Raw genomic sequence first — 18,220 nt, 5'->3', positions numbered from 1 at the left:
TCCCATTCTGAACCGTACAACCCTACTCCATTTTTCTTCCTTTTTTATTTTTTGCAGATATTCTGGTTCCGTTAACCCTTTGACCATCATATACCATCTATTTTACTTCGAATCTATAATCTTTGTCCATCTTTCTTCTCCTTGTTTAACCAATAGCTCTAACTCTATGTCCTGCCACTCCATAACCCCTTCTCGAATATTACACACCCTTCTCATTTTTCTCCGTTCTTCCTCCCATTTTGAATTTCCCACATTACATCTCGCTTCATTGTTCCGAATTTCGCCGAGACATGCTTGTGCAATTTTACTTCCCTCTCCCCTTTTTAGCTTCTCTTCAAACCTCCATGCTCTCTTAATTTGTCTAGTAACCATATTTTCTCTTCCTAACTCTTCTTTTAACATATATCCTGGGCAACTCCAGCGAACCCCATTACCCACCTCAAGAATCGCTCATACATGCTCTCTACTTTCCTATGTTCCTTTCATCGCCAGATCTCCACACCATAACACAATATCGCCCACACCAACGCATCAAACAACCACACCCTCATTCTTCAATCGTTCTTCTACCTTCCCTTTTCTATACCCCATACTTGGCCCATTACTTTACTCGCACATTCAATTCTTTTCCTCATCTGCAGCTTGTTTCCCCCTTCTGCCTCAAACTAAAAACCTAGGTAACAGAACTCCTCCACAATTTCCTATTTTTGTCCGTTCATCTTCCAAACGTAATTTATTTTGCACTTTCTATTTCTGAAACACATCACCTTTGTCTTATCTACGTTCACCGTCAGCTCTTTTGTTCCCACATGCTCTTCGAAGATTCTCATCATTAGGTTCATCCCCTTGTCATCATCTGCTAATAGAACTACATCGTCCGCGTATGCTAGCAGCTAGAGAGTATAGTTTGCTATTACCCAAACCCGTTCCTCCTTTCCCTTTCTCCTTTAGCTTCTCCTCCAAATCTGCCAATAGGATACTAAATAGTAACGGACTCAAAGGGCACCCTTGCCTTAGACCTCGGCTTGTCCTGAAAACCTGCCCTTTTTTCTTTCCTATTTTCACCCTAATCCTGGTTTCAGTAAAAATTTCCTTTATCCTCTCCACTAACTTGTCCTCTACACCCCTCTCTTTCATTGCCTGCCATAGTACTTTTCTATTCACTGAGTCAAACGCTTTAAGTATGAACAAAAAAATATTTTTTAATAGTTACTTTTACATTAAATTTTTTTTTAATATTATTAAATATTCTCTTAAAAAATTTTGAAATAAAAAATTAATTTTAATTTGACCAGGAATCTTTCGAAATATTTTGTATTATCATTAGACAAATTATCTATCCAAAAAGAAGAGTGGTAAAAAGAATTTGTTCAAAACTTTCAAATATCTCTTTCATGATTGAAATTTCGCCTAAAACTTTTAATAAATCCTACAAAATTAAAAATTTTCTTTTTGAAATTTCCAGTTTGTTTTCAATTTGAGAATCCTCTAAAATCTTTTTAAATATCCTCTTAAAACTAATTTTTCAGAATAAAAAATGATTTTAATTTTCCTAATTCTTTTGAATTTTCCTAAACTGCTTAAAAAGCTTCTAAAATTTTATTTTGAAACTTTTAAAGATATATTATCAACCAAAAATTGGATTCGACAAATATTCAGTTTAAAAAAATTAATTTTTAATGAAAAAAAAACTAACAAATTTTGAACAAGTTTAATTCAACCGAAAGAGAAGAATTTTAACCGAAAATATTAATTCTTAAAAAACAAGATTAATTTTCAAAACAAAAAGGCGAATTTTGAACAAAATTAATGAAGTTTCAACCAAACAGGTGATTTTTAACTTATAAAGTATAAATTTCCAACAAAAAATGGAATTTTTCCATTATAAAAAAACGAATGTTGAATAGAAGTATTAATTTTTCAACATTTTTTTTAAAGATGAAATTTTGAACAAATAGTTAAATTTTCATCCTAAAAAATTGATGTTCTACCAAAGAAGGCAACAGTGCGGCAAAATTAATCAATTTTTAAAAGAACTGTTGAATTTTGTAGACAAAAGGACGAATTATCTACCAAATAGTTGAATTTTTAACATGGAAATATGATTTTTTAACAAAAAAGGTTATTTCATACGAAATAAATACGTCTTCCTGAAAATAATTTAACTTTTAACCAAATATTTTAATTTTCAACCAAATAGTTTAATTTTATAATGTAACTTCCATTATTTGTAGAAAATTTCTATTTTTCGGAAATTGAACTATCTGCTTAAGAATTAATTTTCTTAGTAAAAATTCTTATTGTCGAGATGAAAATTCAATTTTTGTGTGTGTGGAAAATACGTCTTTTTGTCTGAAAATTCATCGCTTTTTGTAAAAATTTCACCTTTTTTGGTCAAAAATGCGACTGTCTGGTTGAAAATTCATCTTCTTTCTTAATAATTTATCTTTTTGGCAGTGCATTCAACTATTTTGTTAATATTTGGTATTTTGTGTTGAATTTAACTCATAGAAAATTCTTTTTTTTTTTAATTAACTTTTTAAAGTGCAAATGTTACTATTCCGTTTTTGGTTTAAAACGTATCTCTTTCAGTTAAAGCTACAACCAGCTGGTTAAAAATTTGTCTCTCTCGATTAAAAATGACATTATTGTTAAAAATTCATCTTTGTTCGTTTAAAATTCAACTATTTCGTGGAGACTTCTTTCTTGGTCGAAAATTCAACTGTTTTTTTTTAAATTCATACCTTTGTTTAAAAATTCAAATATTTCGTTAAGAATGAAACTTTGTTTACAACGATTGAAATATTTTGTAGAAAAATAATTTTTTGTTGAGAAAAACGATATTTTCGAGTCAAAATTTGGTTTTTGTAGATAATTTACCTTTTTCTTCTAAAAATTCAAAAAATTTGTCAAAAATAAAATTTTTTAGTAGAAAATTAATTTTCTCTGTGGAGAAATCCATCTTTTTAGTTAAAAATTAAGCTTTTTGTGAAAAATTCATATTTTTCATTGCAAATTCAAATACTAGGTTGAAAATGCAACAATGGAACTATATGGAAGAAAATTTAACTATTTCGTAGAAAATTAACTTTTTTGTTAAAAAATTAAATTTTCGGGTTAAAAATTAATGAATTTTTTCTGTTGAAAAATTCTGCTTTTGGGTTGAAATTTAACTATTTGGATAGAAATTATTCCTTTTTGACTAAAAATTCAACTACTTGTTTAAAATTCTTTTTCATTATTTATTCATTTTTTTATTCACCTCTTGAGTTAATAATTACACTTTTTTTTTCATTAATTTTTTTTTGTTAAAAATTAATTTTTTATCTTAAAAATTAACTTTTTTGATTTTGGTTGGAATTATTTCTTTCGTAATTTGAAAAATCAAATTTTTCGTAGGAAATTCATGTATTTTTATAAAAATTCGTCTTTTATGTTAGAAAATGAATCTTGTTTATTGAAAATTCATCTTTTTGGTTGAGAATTTTACTATTTTGTTAAAAAATTGTGCTTCTTTTGTTTTAATTCAACGAATTGAAAATTATCTGAGGATGAAAAATAATTTTTCTTAGTTTATTTTTGATCTTTTTTGTTAAAATATTTTATCATTTGGTAAAAAACGCATCTTACTTTAGTCTGCAAAATGAACTAATAAAATCGTCCTTTTTTTAACATTCAACTCTGTTGTTTAAAATTCTTCCATTTTAATAAAAAGAACACCTTTTATGGTAGAAGTGATTTTTCTAGGTTGAAAGTTCAACTATTTTGTTCAAAATTTGTGTTTTATGTAAAAAATTAACTTTTTGGGTTAAAAATTCATCTATTTCGTAGAAATTCTTCAAATCATATAAAAATTGCAAGTGTTTCAAACTGAATTCAATATGCTATTAACGTAAATTTTATTTAAATATTTTATTCAGCTATTATTATCCTACTCGTGTTAATCCTCTGAATAGGAATACTTCAATTTTTGTATTAAAGAGCTATGAATAATTGATCCTAAAAATGTATTTATTTTTAATCCGTTAAAACTAAAATTGGGGGTCTATAAATTTTAATTTCACCACACACATTTTCATTAATTATGAAACTTAAAATAACGTTTAGGAATCATTTTTAAAATTATAAAAATGAGCCAGTTCAGTTTTTGATAAGAAGAACTTACAAAAAGCTTGTTTCAGCAGAAAGGTTATGGAGGTTAAAAAGTAGAGGGAAAAAGGTCACGGAAATGTCGGACATATAATGCCTAGGGACCTTTCTCGACATTTTCGTAATTAGTCATAAAAATAATGTCCTTTTGACGACTAGATTTTATCCAGTGAGTTGTGTATAAATTTAGAAAGAGATGCCATACAAATTCACTTACCTCTGTAGAATACCCTGATGAAGAACCTGACGTAGAAGGAGTTGGCGAAAACGATCTTTGACTTTTAGCATTGAGGGATGATCTTGGAGACGAAAATCTCGACATTAATGATTTTGCTCCCAAGAGGAATGCCTGAAGCAATTAAAAATAATATAATTGGTTACAAAATCGAAGTTAGCAAATTCTCTTAAAAAAGAAGAAATAGGGTAATTTTTCACGAAAATAGGGGAATAGTTGGAATAGTTGTATTTTTAACCAAATAGTTGAATTTACAACCAAATAGTTAAATTTTCAATCAAAAATTGGAATTTTTAATAAAATAGTTGAATTTTCAATCAAATACTTGAATTTTCAACCAAGTAGTTCAATTTTTAACCAAATAGTTGAATTTCCAACCAAGTAGTTAAATTTTTAACAAAACAGTTAAATTTCCAACCAAATAATTAAATTTTCAACAAAATGATTGAATTTCTAACCAAATAGTTAAGTTTTCGACCAAATAGTGGAATTTTCATCAAAATAATTGAATTTTCAACCAACTAGTTGAATTTTTAATAAAATAGTTGAGTTTTCAACCAAATAGTTGAATTTTCATCTGAATAGTTGAATTTTCAATCAAACAGTTGAATTTTTAACCAAATAATTTAATTTTCGAACAAATAGTTAAAATTTTTATCAAGTACTTCATTTGTCAACCAAATAGTTGAATTTTCAATCGAATAGTTGATATCTTAATCAAATATTTGCGTTTTCAACCAAATAGTTAAATTTTCAACAAAACAGTTGAATTTCCAAACAAATAGTTAAATTTCAATCAAATAGTTGAATTTTTAACCAAATAATTGAATTTTAAACCAAAAAGTTAAAATTTTAATCGAAAACTTGCTTTTTGAACCAAATAGTTTAATTTTTAATTAAATAATTGAATTTTCAACCAATTAGTTGAATTTTTAGTAACATAGTGGAATTTTCAATCAAATACCTGCATTTTCTACCAAATAGTTGAATGTTTAACCCAACAGTTGAATTTCCAACAAAATATTTAAATTTTCAACAAAAAAGTTTAATTTTTAACTTGAGTTTTCAACCAAATAGTTTGATTTATAACCAAATAGTTGAACTTTCCACCAAATGGTAAACCTTTCAACCATATAGTTAAATTTCCAAAAAAATAGTAGAATTTACAACCAGTTAGTTAAATTTTATATAAAATATTTAAATTTTCGATCAAATACTTCAGTTTTCAACAAAATAGTTGAATTTTTAGCTAAATAGTTGAAATTTTAACCAAATAATTGAAATTGTGATCTACGAAGACAAATTTTGATTGATTTCAAATCGTAGATTTCAAATTCTTTATGTCTTACGGTCCAATCGTAAATCGAAAAAATAAATATGAGTCAAAAGAACATGTTCTTCGAAACTCAGATATTTATTTAATAGAAAAAACTCCTTTCAAAACTTCCTGACGTTTCAGTACACATCCGTACCTTTTTCAAAGGTTCTTAAACCTGAGTTGATGGTAGTTTAAATAGTCAAACAGATCAATTTTCAGTCAAATAAAAAAAGGAACATTTGAGTCAATAGTTTAAAGAAATTAATTAAAATTTAGTCATTTTTTTTTGAAGTCTCAAAAAAAATTTTTGAGACTTCAATCGATTACCCTACATTTTTTAAAATTGTACGAGAAAAACAAAATTGGCGTAGGTTAGGACGGACGAACAGAAATCAAATTTTCATCAGTTTCATCAAATCATTTTACGACAAATATTGATACCAAAAAAAACGAATTTTCCACAAAAGCTTAATTATACAAAAAATAATTTTTTTATCGAGAAATAAAAAAATTCAACTAATTTCTTGAATTTTTAAATAAAAAATATGAGTTTTTAAAAAAGCAGTTAATCTGTAACCATATACTTGAATTTTTGAACAATGCAGTTAAATTGTTAATTAAAAAGGGACAAAATAGTTGAAAACAAAGCAGATTAAACTTTAACCAAACAGTTGCATATTTAATTTGATTTTATTGACTAAAATATATTCAATTTCTACGATAAGAGATGAATTTTCAACCAAAGATGAATCATTTTTACAAAAATAAATTTTAAACAAAATTAGTTCAACTTTTAAACAGGTAGTTGAATTTTCAACCAAAAAACACTTTATTTTAAATTTAAAAAATTGAATTTAACCGATTGAAGACGAATTTTTAACCAAAGATGGTCAATTTTTAAACCTATTGAGAAATTTGTAACTAAAAAAGATTTTTCAGTCCAAAAAGAAAAAAAATCTACCAAATTGTGGAATTTTAAAACCAAACAGGCGAATTTTAATTAAGGAAAGTAAATTTTCAACAAAGTAGTTAAATTCTTAATCAAAAGATTAATTTTAAAGCAAATAGTTTCATTTTTAACAGAGATAAAATTTTAAACCGTAAATACCAATGTTCAACTAATGAAGATTTTTCAGTCAAGAATGCGAAATCTAAAAAAAATTGAATTTTTAACCCAAATTTAAAAATTTCTTCTAAGCATTTATTTTTTAACCAATTAAATAAATTTTCAACCAAAGAGATGAATCATCAAACAAAATAATAGATCTTTTACGAAGTAGTTCAACTTTCAACCAAGTACTTGGATATTCAATAAAAAAATAAATGGTCAAAAACCAAAACAATGAATAATTCACGAAAAATGTAATCCTTGAAATTTCAATCAAAAAAGACTTTAATTTTTAATTTAAAAAAAAACAGTTGAATGCAACCAAAAAATACAATTTTAACCAGATAATTGATTTTTCAACAAAACAATTATATTTGCAACATGAATTATCAATGCAAAAAGACGAATCTTCAACAAAACAGTTGAATTTTTAACAAGAAATACTTCTATCAAAAGATGAATTTTGAATCCAAAATGATGAATTGAACACAATATTTGAATTTTTAACCAAAATAATAAAATTTTCAATCAAATAGTAGACTTTTTACCCGAAAGACATGAATTTTAAAGCAAAAATAAAGTAGTAGACTTATCAATCACAAAGTATTAAAGTTCAATTAAAAAATAATTTTTAACCATTAAAGACGAAAATCCAAAAAGACGAAAATTCAACAAAATAGTTGAATTTTCACCAACAAAAAAGACTTAAATAAAAAGATGAATTTTTAACAACAAAAAATAATTCTATCAAAAGATGAATTTTTAATTGATAAAGGAAGATCTATTTACCAGGAAAACAAATGTATAACACAACAGTTAAACTTGTGACTAAAAAATGTGCTTTTTGGAAACAAATAGTTGAATTTTGAACATAATAATAAAATTTTCAATTAAATAGTAACAATTTTAATCAAAATACATACATTCTAAACCAAAAATATAGCAGAAGACTTATAAATCACAAAGAATTAAGACTCAATCAAAAAAGATATTGCCTCTGCCAAAAGATAAGTTTTAAATCCTTAAACACAAATTATCTAACTAAAAAGATGAATTTTTAACACAACAGTTCAATTTGAAACCAAAAAAGACTTCTATCAAAAGACGAATTTTTATCCAAAAAGACGAATTAACTATCCGAAAAGATGAATGGTCAACTAAACCGCTGAATTAAAAAAAATACATATTTTCATCAAAAGATGAATTTTTAATCCAAAAAGACGAATTATCTATCCAAAAAAAACGAGTGGTAAAAAAAGTTGAAATTTCAACAACAAAAAAACAGATTTAAATTAAAAGATAAATTCCGAATCCAAAAGGAAGACGAATTATCTATCCAAAAAGACGAATGCTAAACAAAAAGTTGAATTTTCATCAACAAAATAAAGAGACTTACATTAAAAAATAAATTTTAAATCCAAAAGGACGAATTACCTATAACAAAAAGACGGATTTTTAACAAGACAGATGAATTTAAAGAAAAAATTAAGCTAAAATTAAGATTAATTTTGAATTTTCAATCAAATACTTGAATTTTCAACCAAGTAGTTAAATTTTTAACCAAATAGTTGAATTTCCAACCAAATAGTTAATTTTTTAACAAAACAGTTAAATTTCCAATCAAATAATTAAATTTTCAACAAAATGATTGAATTTCCAACCAACTAGTTGAATTTTTAAATTAAGCTTCAACCATGAAAGATTAATTTTTAACCAAAAGAGATGAATTTTCTTCTTGGTTTTTAGTAATTTAGTTCGCATTAAGGCGAAAAGAGAAGTGAATTATTCTGCAATTATTTGATTTTACAATTGTATCAAAAAGTGTTTAGTTCAGACTTATATTCTTTAGAAATAAAACTAAAGCTAATAACTAACTAATAACTATCTTTCTTTGAGATGAATTTGAAACATAACCTAAAAACTAAATTTTGTGATTCTTTTCAATTCAATAAAGTGTTCCGGTTTGAATACTTTCAAATTTGAAGATCTAGATTAAAAGTGTCAATGTAGAGAATTTAGCTCAATTTAGTTTAATTAAGATTAACTTAATTTTCAGAAGGGTTTCAGGAAAGTTTTCACATCGCCACTTCAACCCTTTGGAGTGCAGCAGATGTGGTCGCTTGTGTCAGCTGGCGGACACAATGCACGCCAAAAATAAAGCCCATTGTTTTCAAATTGGCGTGAGTTCATTGATCATTCAATTTTTCTATCGTTGACCTCAAAGAATTTAAGGGGACATGGGTAAAATTTTCGATTTTCATTTCATGCCAGGACAGAAAAATGCGAAGATAAATAGTTTACAAGAAATGCATGATAAAGAGTATCAGTGGAGCTTTACATAATAACTTTGTGAAGCTCTTCTCATAGGGTGATTGCTAGAGGGACTGATCAGCGAATTGGGTCGGAACAGTGCTGCGGAATGAACTTTAATTCACGAAATTCTAGAATAATTGAAACACGGGAGTTCTATATTAATATAGAAATACACCCCCCCCCCCCTATATACTGCCACGAATTTTCAACCCGTGATTAATTTTCAACAAAAATTATGGGTCTTGAATAGGAATAATTAAATTTTCAGTTGAGAAAATTAATTTCGCACCAAAAAAAAATGAATTGTCAACACGAAACTTAAATTTTTAGCCAAACGGGTGCATCTTCAACTAAAATAAAGAATCTTAAAAAACTTTTTAAAAAAATTTATGGACTTCTCAACCAAAAGGGGTTCTTTTTAAGAATGTTTAATTTTCAATTAAGCAAATTAATTTTTACCAAAAAGTTGAATTTTTAACTAAGAACAATAATTTCCAACAGAATGAATTTTCAAGAAAATACATGAATTTTAAACCAACTAATTGAATTTTTAACGACAAAATAGTTAAATTGTCAACTAAAAGCGATACATTTTCTATCGCAAATGAAATAGTTAAATTTGGTGAAAAGAATTAATTTTCAAACAAAAAAAACGATCTTTTAACAAAATAGTCCAATTTTCTACCAGAGATTAATTTTAAACTAAAATTATTAACAGGAATAATTAATTTTTAAATTTAAAAAAAATTAATTTTTAACCAAAAAATAATGATTTTTGAACAAGGAATTTTAGTTTTCGACCAAAGGGCTGAACCTTCAACTAAAATAAAGAATCCTAAAAAAAAATGTTTTTTTAAGCCTTTGGATTTTATACAACCTAAATTATTTTGTAAACAAATGAAATGAATTCTCAAAAATAAATGTAATAGTATAGTTTTTACTTTAATCGAAACAGATTTTAATTTCAAATAAAAAAAGTGGAAGGCAACAAAAAAAAACATATATTGAACAAAAAATGAATTTTTAACATAAATTTACGTTAAGTCTTCAGAAAAAAATAGTTTTTTTACAACAGCAACATGATTTTTAAGAAAATAGTCCAATTTTCAACCCAAAATTAATTTTCAACTAAAATTATGAGTCTCTAACAGGAATAATCAAATTTAAAATTAAAAATTAATTTTGAACGAAAGAACAACAATTTTTCAACAAGGAATTTCACTTTTCAACCAGAGGGATGAAGAAACAAATGAAATAAGAAAATGAAGAAATAAAAAAAAAAACTTAAAAAAAAGTAAATATTGAATTTTCTACAAACTATATTAATTTGTAACCAAATGAGATTCTGAACGAAAAATTTTATAGTTGGAACTTAAATCAAAACAGATTTTAATTTTAAATAAAAAACAGCGGAGGTGAAAAAAAAGTATTTTGAACAATAAAATGATTTTTCAACCAAAAAAGATACTTTTTAAAAAAACTGTTTAATTTTCAAACAAGTAAATTAATTTGTAAAAAAATTGTTAAATTTCAAGGAAGTAGGTAAATTTTAAATTAAAAAAGACTGAATTTCAGCCAAATACGTGAATTTCAAACCCAATACTTGAAATTCTTAACAACAAAATAGTTAAATTTTCAACGAATAACGAAGAATTTCCAGCATAAACGAAATAGCTGAACATTGCAAACAAATGATTTTTCCAAACAAAAAAAAATAATAAAAAACAATTTTCAAACAAAATAGTCAAACTCTTAACTGAAGAGATTATTTATGAGCTAAACAGATGAATCCCCCACCGAAATAGATCAATTTTCCGTTAAAAAAATAAATATTGAATAAAAAAACGATTTATCACAAAAAAAGTTAATTTTACGACCAAAGAGATGAATTTTCCATGAAAAATGTAATAGCTTATCTTTAAAGTAAAACAGCTAAAATTTTAATAACAAAAGTGGATGCCTACCAAAAAACAAAACAAAGTTAAAGAATAAAACCAAAATCATGCATTTTCAACCAAGAGACATTTTTTTACCGAAAAAAGACGAGTTTTTAACTAAAAAGACGAATTTTTAGCAAAACACATCCATTTTCAATTAAGTACTTCAATTTTAAACCATAAAAGAATAAATTTCCAATAAAAAAATCTACCAAAATGAAACACTTACATTTTTATTGTAAAAAAAGAAATTTAATCAAATTTCGAATAATCATCAAAATAGTCTAATTCTTAAGCAAGAAGATTAATTTTTAACTAAACTGAAGAATCTTCGACTGGAATAGTTAAATCTAACTTTAAAAAATAAATTTTCAACCAAAAAACAACGAATTTTCAACAAAATAATGAAATTTTCAACCAAAGAGAGGAATTTTCAACTACAGCCAAAAAACTAAAAAATTAATTTTTAACAAATATTTGGAATATCAATGAGGTAGTTGAATTTTCAACCAAGAAGATTAATTATTTACCTAAAATGACAAATTTTCAAAGAAATAGAATAATTTTCAATTAAAAAGAGAAATCTTTTACGATAAAATAGAATATTCAACAAAATAGTCAAATTTAAAATCAAGGAATGAGTTTTTAACTACAATAAAGAATGTTAAGCTTGAATATTTAAATTTTTAATTAGAAAGAACTTCATTTTCGATAAAAAAAAGATTTTCATTTTCCCACAAAATAGTTAAATTTTCAAGCAAATAAAATAAAAAATGACTTTTTAACAAAAATGTTGAATTTCCTAAAAATTAGAATAATTTTTCATGAAAAACTTGAATTTTTAACGAAAATAACTATTTACTTATGTACCCCCTTAATATCTGCAAGTCTAAAATAGACGAAATTGAGGTTTGTACAGCCATGTACGAAACCCCATTTAGGAACTTTAAGTTTCACCAAACCTCGAAAACAATCATTTTCTCCCTCTGTGAATTTGAAATGTTTACTTCCGGTAGTTTGCTCGCTCGGAATCAATCATTAGTCCACGTTTGGCGGTGTTTACCATCTGGATTCGCCTCGAAATTGCCAAAGTTTTCTTCAAAAATTTCCATAGCGTAAGATGCAAGAGAGTTGAACGTATCTCTTGAATATAAAAAAACAAAAAATTTCATGGGGAAAAAGAGAGAAAGAGGAATACAAAAATTATAACATCATCAATATTTCGTCGCGTTTTCAGATTTTTTTGTGATTAATTTTTCCTTTTTCCTAACTATTGATATTTAAAGAACAAAAGTTTAATCTTGTAACTGTAAGAATGTAGAATATTTTATAAATAGGATACAACAATTTTAATTTATAAATTTTTATGTATTATTCTCGGGGATGGCGCAGCCTAGTTTAAATAATAACTAAAAGCGATTAATATGCATTTATAATGTAACTGATGTTCTTTTTAATTAAAAATAATTCAAAAGAATAAAACAGAATTCGATTAAATGTATAAGGACTCCTGGTAAATTTGAACTAAATCATGATAAATTGAGGGTCTTGATGCAATTAGGGGACGTGTGCTTGAGAACGTAAAAAATAATTTTCACGCCTGCTCGTGATATCCAAATCTTAAAGTTAAAAAAATTAATTTTTTGTATATGTCCTTATAGAGAATGACATGGTGGAACTTTATTATTTGAAGTTTTTTTACCGTTAAATATTTTTTATAATATAATTTAAAAAGTGCAAAAATATATTGGGGAAAAATGCCTTAATGTAAGTATGAATTAATTAAATTAAATTAATCAATCGATTAATTTAGTAAATACAAATAATAAATTAATCATTATTATTAATAAATTAATTAATTAAATTTGAATAACTTTGAATTTGCCTCGATTCTTTTTGTCGGTGTAACTAAGAAAACATGTTTCCTGAACGGTCTCCATTTGCAATTAATTGAAATTAAACAATGGTGGTTTACAAATTTGTTTCTGTATTTTGCAGGCATAGCTAGAGTATACAGCGTGTTCATACCATATTTCGAATGGTTTGAATAATATTTGATAGGCTTATAATGGCATTTGTTTTAAAAAAATAACTGAATTGAAATAAATTTTTCTTTCACTTTTTAAATTGTATTACTAGAAAATATTTAATAATTTATTTTAGCAAAAATTTTGCATATCATAATTTAATTTTAAAGTTTCATAAAACTAAAGTCAATTTCCAAACAAAGTGCTGCAAAATTAAAATCGAAAACGCAGTAAAAGAGATTAATAAACTGGGCGATTTTTCGAATTATTTACAACATAGAATAGACAGATTCATAAATGATGAATCGATTAATAAGTTTTTTGATTGACAAGAAATAAGTTTAAATAATCTTAAGTATAAAAAGAGACAGGAATTTGTCAACAAGTTCAATTTACTGCAAAAGAGGTTGTTAGAGCAGAAAAATCAATGTAGAGAATTTAAATTTAAAAAATGTTTCAAAAATAGCTCAAATGTCGAAATCCCGAATGAGGTTTCTGAAACCTTAGCACATGGCAACAAATTTGATATTCCATTCAATGTCAATAAGTGACCTATTAATAACATGGTCGCTAGTATAGAAAATTGTTTAAAATATGTAGATCATGACGATCAGAAAATTAGCATCAGAAAAACAGTTAATCAATCTCAAACCATAATCGAAATAATAACTTCAAGAACCTTGAAAAATCTTTTGACCTTGTGAAAATTTTTAAAAGGCTAATCAAGATTTTTTTTTAATGCGGATAAAGGCAGCACAACGGTAGCAGCAAAAAGAGATAATTATAATAAGACTGTGGAAAACATTTTCAACAGTGATAATTTGTATAAAAAGACTAAAACGAGTCTTGTTCCAACAATAGAAGAAAAATGTAATGATATAGTTATTCGATGGGAGAAAACAAGATTAATAAATTAACAAATAGCATATAGATTAAAAACAAATAATAGTGCTGTAGCTAAAGCTTATTCTCTACCAAAAGTGCATAAAAGAGATTTGAAATGAAGATTAATTGTTTCCACAATTGGTTCTCCTACTTATAACTTAGCCAAATACATTTCTAATGTTTTCAAACCGGTTTCAGCTAACACAGAATAATTTTTTAAAAATAGCTGGGATTTAAAGGACACTTTAAATAGAATTAAAGTTCCTTCAACACATTCCTTAGATTCATTGGTCGCTGTTTTAATGTTTGAAAACATTCCATTAGATCTAGCATTAGAATTCATCGAAGAAAAACTAATAGAAAATAAAGATTTGACTAAAATAACGAAAAATGAATTTTTAGTCACCACTGGAACTGTTTTCAATAACATCGTTTTCTCTTTTAATGGAAAATATTATAAAAAATAAAATTTTTGTCCTATGGATTCACCATTCCCTCCTATAGTTTCAAATTTAATTATAGAAGATATGGAAACAAGAGCTAGGGAAAAATTGAACTTTAAACCTATTTTCTATAAAAGGTATGTGGATGATATTTTAGCTATTGTTCCTACTGAAAAAATGGTCGATTTCATAAAAACTTTTAGCAGTACACTGAAAAAAAATTTGCATTGAATCAAGTAGGCTAATTTACTTGGCTGATTTTACATAAGAGAAGCCAGTATTTTCTTTTTACAAGGGACAAATTTTCTTGAATCAAGAAAATAATAGAATCAGGACAACTATTTGAATCAAGAATATATTAACTCTAAGACAAAAACTATTAAGTTAATTTGTTTCATTATACTTATTTGCGTGAAGTTTAATAAAATATTGAATTAAGAATATTATATTCTTATGATAAGTAACTAAAACTCTCACAAAATTCTTGTTCCAAGTAAATTCATATATTGTTTTATATTTTCCTTCAAATAATTATTTATTTGAAATGAATGACAGATTTACTTCGAAGGCACCTATGTCATCAAAATAGAATCACATCAGCCTTTTCAATGTAAAAAATGTAGACTTGATACAATGGACATCGCACACATATTATGAAAATTAATATAATTGTCTAAATTAATTTACATAATAAATTTTATTTATGCAAATGTAGATAGGAATTTGCAACTTTGATAAACTACAAACTTTACGCTGACACACAAATCAAATCACTCAAACAACTATTTAAAAAATTATAAGTTTATTGCGTCGGTAAGTTTTTGTAAGAATTAAAAATTTTCAAATAGATTTAAAAAAAGTGTTATTAATTTTGAGATAATTATGCAAGACTCAAAAGTAATTTCATTCCTAAAATTATCAAAAGGTTATAAATGTGCTGCGTCTATATTTTTTTGCTGATTATTTGTATGTATTAATCTACTTAAAATTAAATCTTTTCGAATTTTTTTAACCGTGAAACATTTTTGTAAATAATAAAAAATAAATATATGACAGCATAAAACAAAGTTATAAGCTTTAAAAATTGCTTAAAAATACAATTATTACATTTTCTTGATATTTAAAAAATGTAATGCGTTTATAAAGCAAAATATTTAAGGAAAAAGAATTCAATAACATTTTTAAAAAGTTTATTAAGAATGCATTTCATTTTATGAAAGAATAATTAAAAAATTGACAATTAGAATTTTTTCAAATAAAAGAATTAAGAATGCACGGAGGAAGCAAATAAATATTTTTCATACGACCACCGTGAGACCCTATCACTTTTAACCTGCAAGTTCTTGCACGAAACGTTTCTTTACAGAATTCTTTTTTCTTCTGATTTCGAAGTATTTTATACTTGAAATAAAAATAAAATATCGAGCACTTTTTAAAATGGATAATATTTAAACTAGCGATCAATTCTTTTTTACACATTTTAAATTATTTTTGTTTGGAATTCTTATTTTTAATTGAGAACTAAATTAAAAAGTACTATAAAAGAAATAAATAAATCGAAAAGTGTGCGTTTTACAGAGATTTTAAAAAATCAGAAAATATTAATTTGTTACTGAGGTTATTAAAGCGTTTTTCAACTCAAAAGTGATTAATTTTGTATAAGCTTTAGATCGTTTTTAAGCGGATTGCATTTTTAAAGAAAAAAGTATTGAGCCTTTTGTAAAATAAGTGAAGTTCAATTATTTGTTGCATATTTAAAATTGTTGTTTTAGGAAAGCAATTCCATATTCAAATCTTAGTAGACAATGTATGATCAAAGTATTCGATAAATTAAAAACTTTGTGGTTTATCTAAATTTTCTTATAGCAGAACATCATTTTTTGTCATTGATGCTATTAAAGAATTTTTGTACATGCAACTTTTCTTTATTATTCATTACCTTTGGGTCATTTTTAAGCGTTTTAAATATTTAGAAACAACAAGTGTTAAGTCCCTTGTTAAATAAGTGAAACTTACTTCGCTTTTTCACATATTTTATATTATTGTCTAAGAAATTTTATTTTTTATTAAAAATTGAGTAAGAGAGTATTATATAAAATAAAAGAGTTGGATAAATTTAAAACTGCGCATTTTATGGAGAATTTTTGTTTATTGTTTATTACTTTTAGACATTTTATAACATTTTTCAATATATTAAGAAAACAAAAGTATAGAGCCTTTCTTGAAAAAGTAAAATTCAATTCTAAAATTGTCATAAATAAAAAATGGTATATTAAAGCCTCTCGAAAATTTTCAAGTATCATCAGAAAGATGTTTGCTTAAAAGAAGCATTGAGTTCCACAACATTTATTTTGAAGATGGTTGAGGTTCACCATACAACTTCGTACGACACTGCCTTGAAATTCTTAATCGTGATTTTGTCACCGAGATCCAAGTGCTTCGATAGCGAAGTCGGTAGAGCGCGCGATTAGGACACTAGTTTATAGGTAGTTTAGATAGGGTTCGAATCCTCGTGGAGTGCGATTTTTCAAAGAGATTAAGCGTGCGATTATATTTGTTAAGTAACAGTGTGCGAGAATTACGTGTTTTAATAATTTAAAAAATGAAGATTATATAATAATAATTTCGAAAATAGTTTTTTTTTTCATTGAGAAATAGTGTTCAGTTGAGGCTCAATCTATCGATGCGATCCTTCATATTCTTATATTATGAAAATATATTCTTGAAGTGTATCAGAAATGATTTCTTGGAAGTGAACTATGTTCTGCATTTGAATACATCTCTATATGAAGTAACACAATAAAGTTTTAGAATAATAAAATGCGATATTCTATCTAAGAATACGTTTTCTCATTATATTATAAAAACAACTGAAGGTAAGTTAATTACCAATTGGTTTAAAAAAGCTTTATGATCTATTAGATATCTTAATTTTAATTCCCATCATTTATATTGTCAAAAGCTCGACATAATAAAAGGTTTCATCAATAGATGCATAAAATTGAGTGATATTAGCTTCGGGGAAGCAAATTTGGATCAAATTACAATCACTTTAATTCAAAATAATTATCAGCTTCCTTTGATAAATAGTACTATTCGAGAACGAATGAATAAAATCTAAAATGGTCCCAGTAAGAAAAATAACTTACTGACTCATACGAAAAATCGGATTTAATAGTTACGTTACCGTATGTTAAATGAAAGGTTGCGAAGATCGTTAAAAATTTCAATATAAATGTTTATTTTAGTAATCAAAGGTCTCTTAAAAAATTTGTTTCTTAATCAAAAAGATATTGATATTACCGAAAATTCGTCTGCAATTGTATATCTCATTAAAAAATGTAATTGTTGTGAAAAGTTCATATTGATAAAACATGTAGAAGATTAAAATCTAGAGTTTCGGAACATAAAAGAAATTAAAAGCTTTTATAACATTGTTGGAACTTAAACCATTATTTTCATTTTGATTTTAACAATAATGAAATTCTTGCTAGAGAAAAAAATACATATAAAGACGCATAATAGAATGCATTTTTATAAACAAATATCGCAATATTTCGATGAATTTACAGACAGAAATATTTAATGTCAACAAAATGTATCAAAGTATTAAAAATAAACAAACTCAAGTTAAAATTTGTATGAGGCTTTTAAATTATGTTTATTGTATATTTTAATTTAATTTGATGTCGGCTTCCGTTTGCGGTACCGATCGCGAAAGAATTCTTTTTGTCAAGTGGTGTATTTTTGGCTTTGGTGGAGGAAATAAGGGTGAGTGGATGCAGAAAAGGCAGAAAGTGCGGAG

At 25.7% G+C, this 18,220-nt stretch overlaps 1 protein-coding gene across 5 annotated transcripts in view; it reads right to left on the bottom strand.

Annotated features, from left to right (window-relative positions):
* LOC117175914 (growth factor receptor-bound protein 14-like) overlaps positions 1–18,220 on the bottom strand; it is a 1,501,030-nt gene that overhangs the window by 903,093 nt on the left and 579,717 nt on the right. For all 5 annotated transcript variants that reach the window (XM_033365756.1, XM_033365759.1, XM_033365761.1 and 2 more), the window contains one exon: positions 4,367–4,498. In XM_033365756.1, the coding sequence (XP_033221647.1) occupies positions 4,367–4,498 (132 nt within the window). The remainder of the gene's footprint in view (positions 1–4,366; positions 4,499–18,220) is intronic.

This window comes from Belonocnema kinseyi, chromosome 7, assembly GCF_010883055.1.
Source record: "Belonocnema kinseyi isolate 2016_QV_RU_SX_M_011 chromosome 7, B_treatae_v1, whole genome shotgun sequence".
In the NCBI taxonomy this organism is placed as follows: Eukaryota; Metazoa; Arthropoda; class Insecta; order Hymenoptera; family Cynipidae; genus Belonocnema; species Belonocnema kinseyi.
This window is presented reverse-complemented; position numbering and strand designations above follow the sequence as displayed.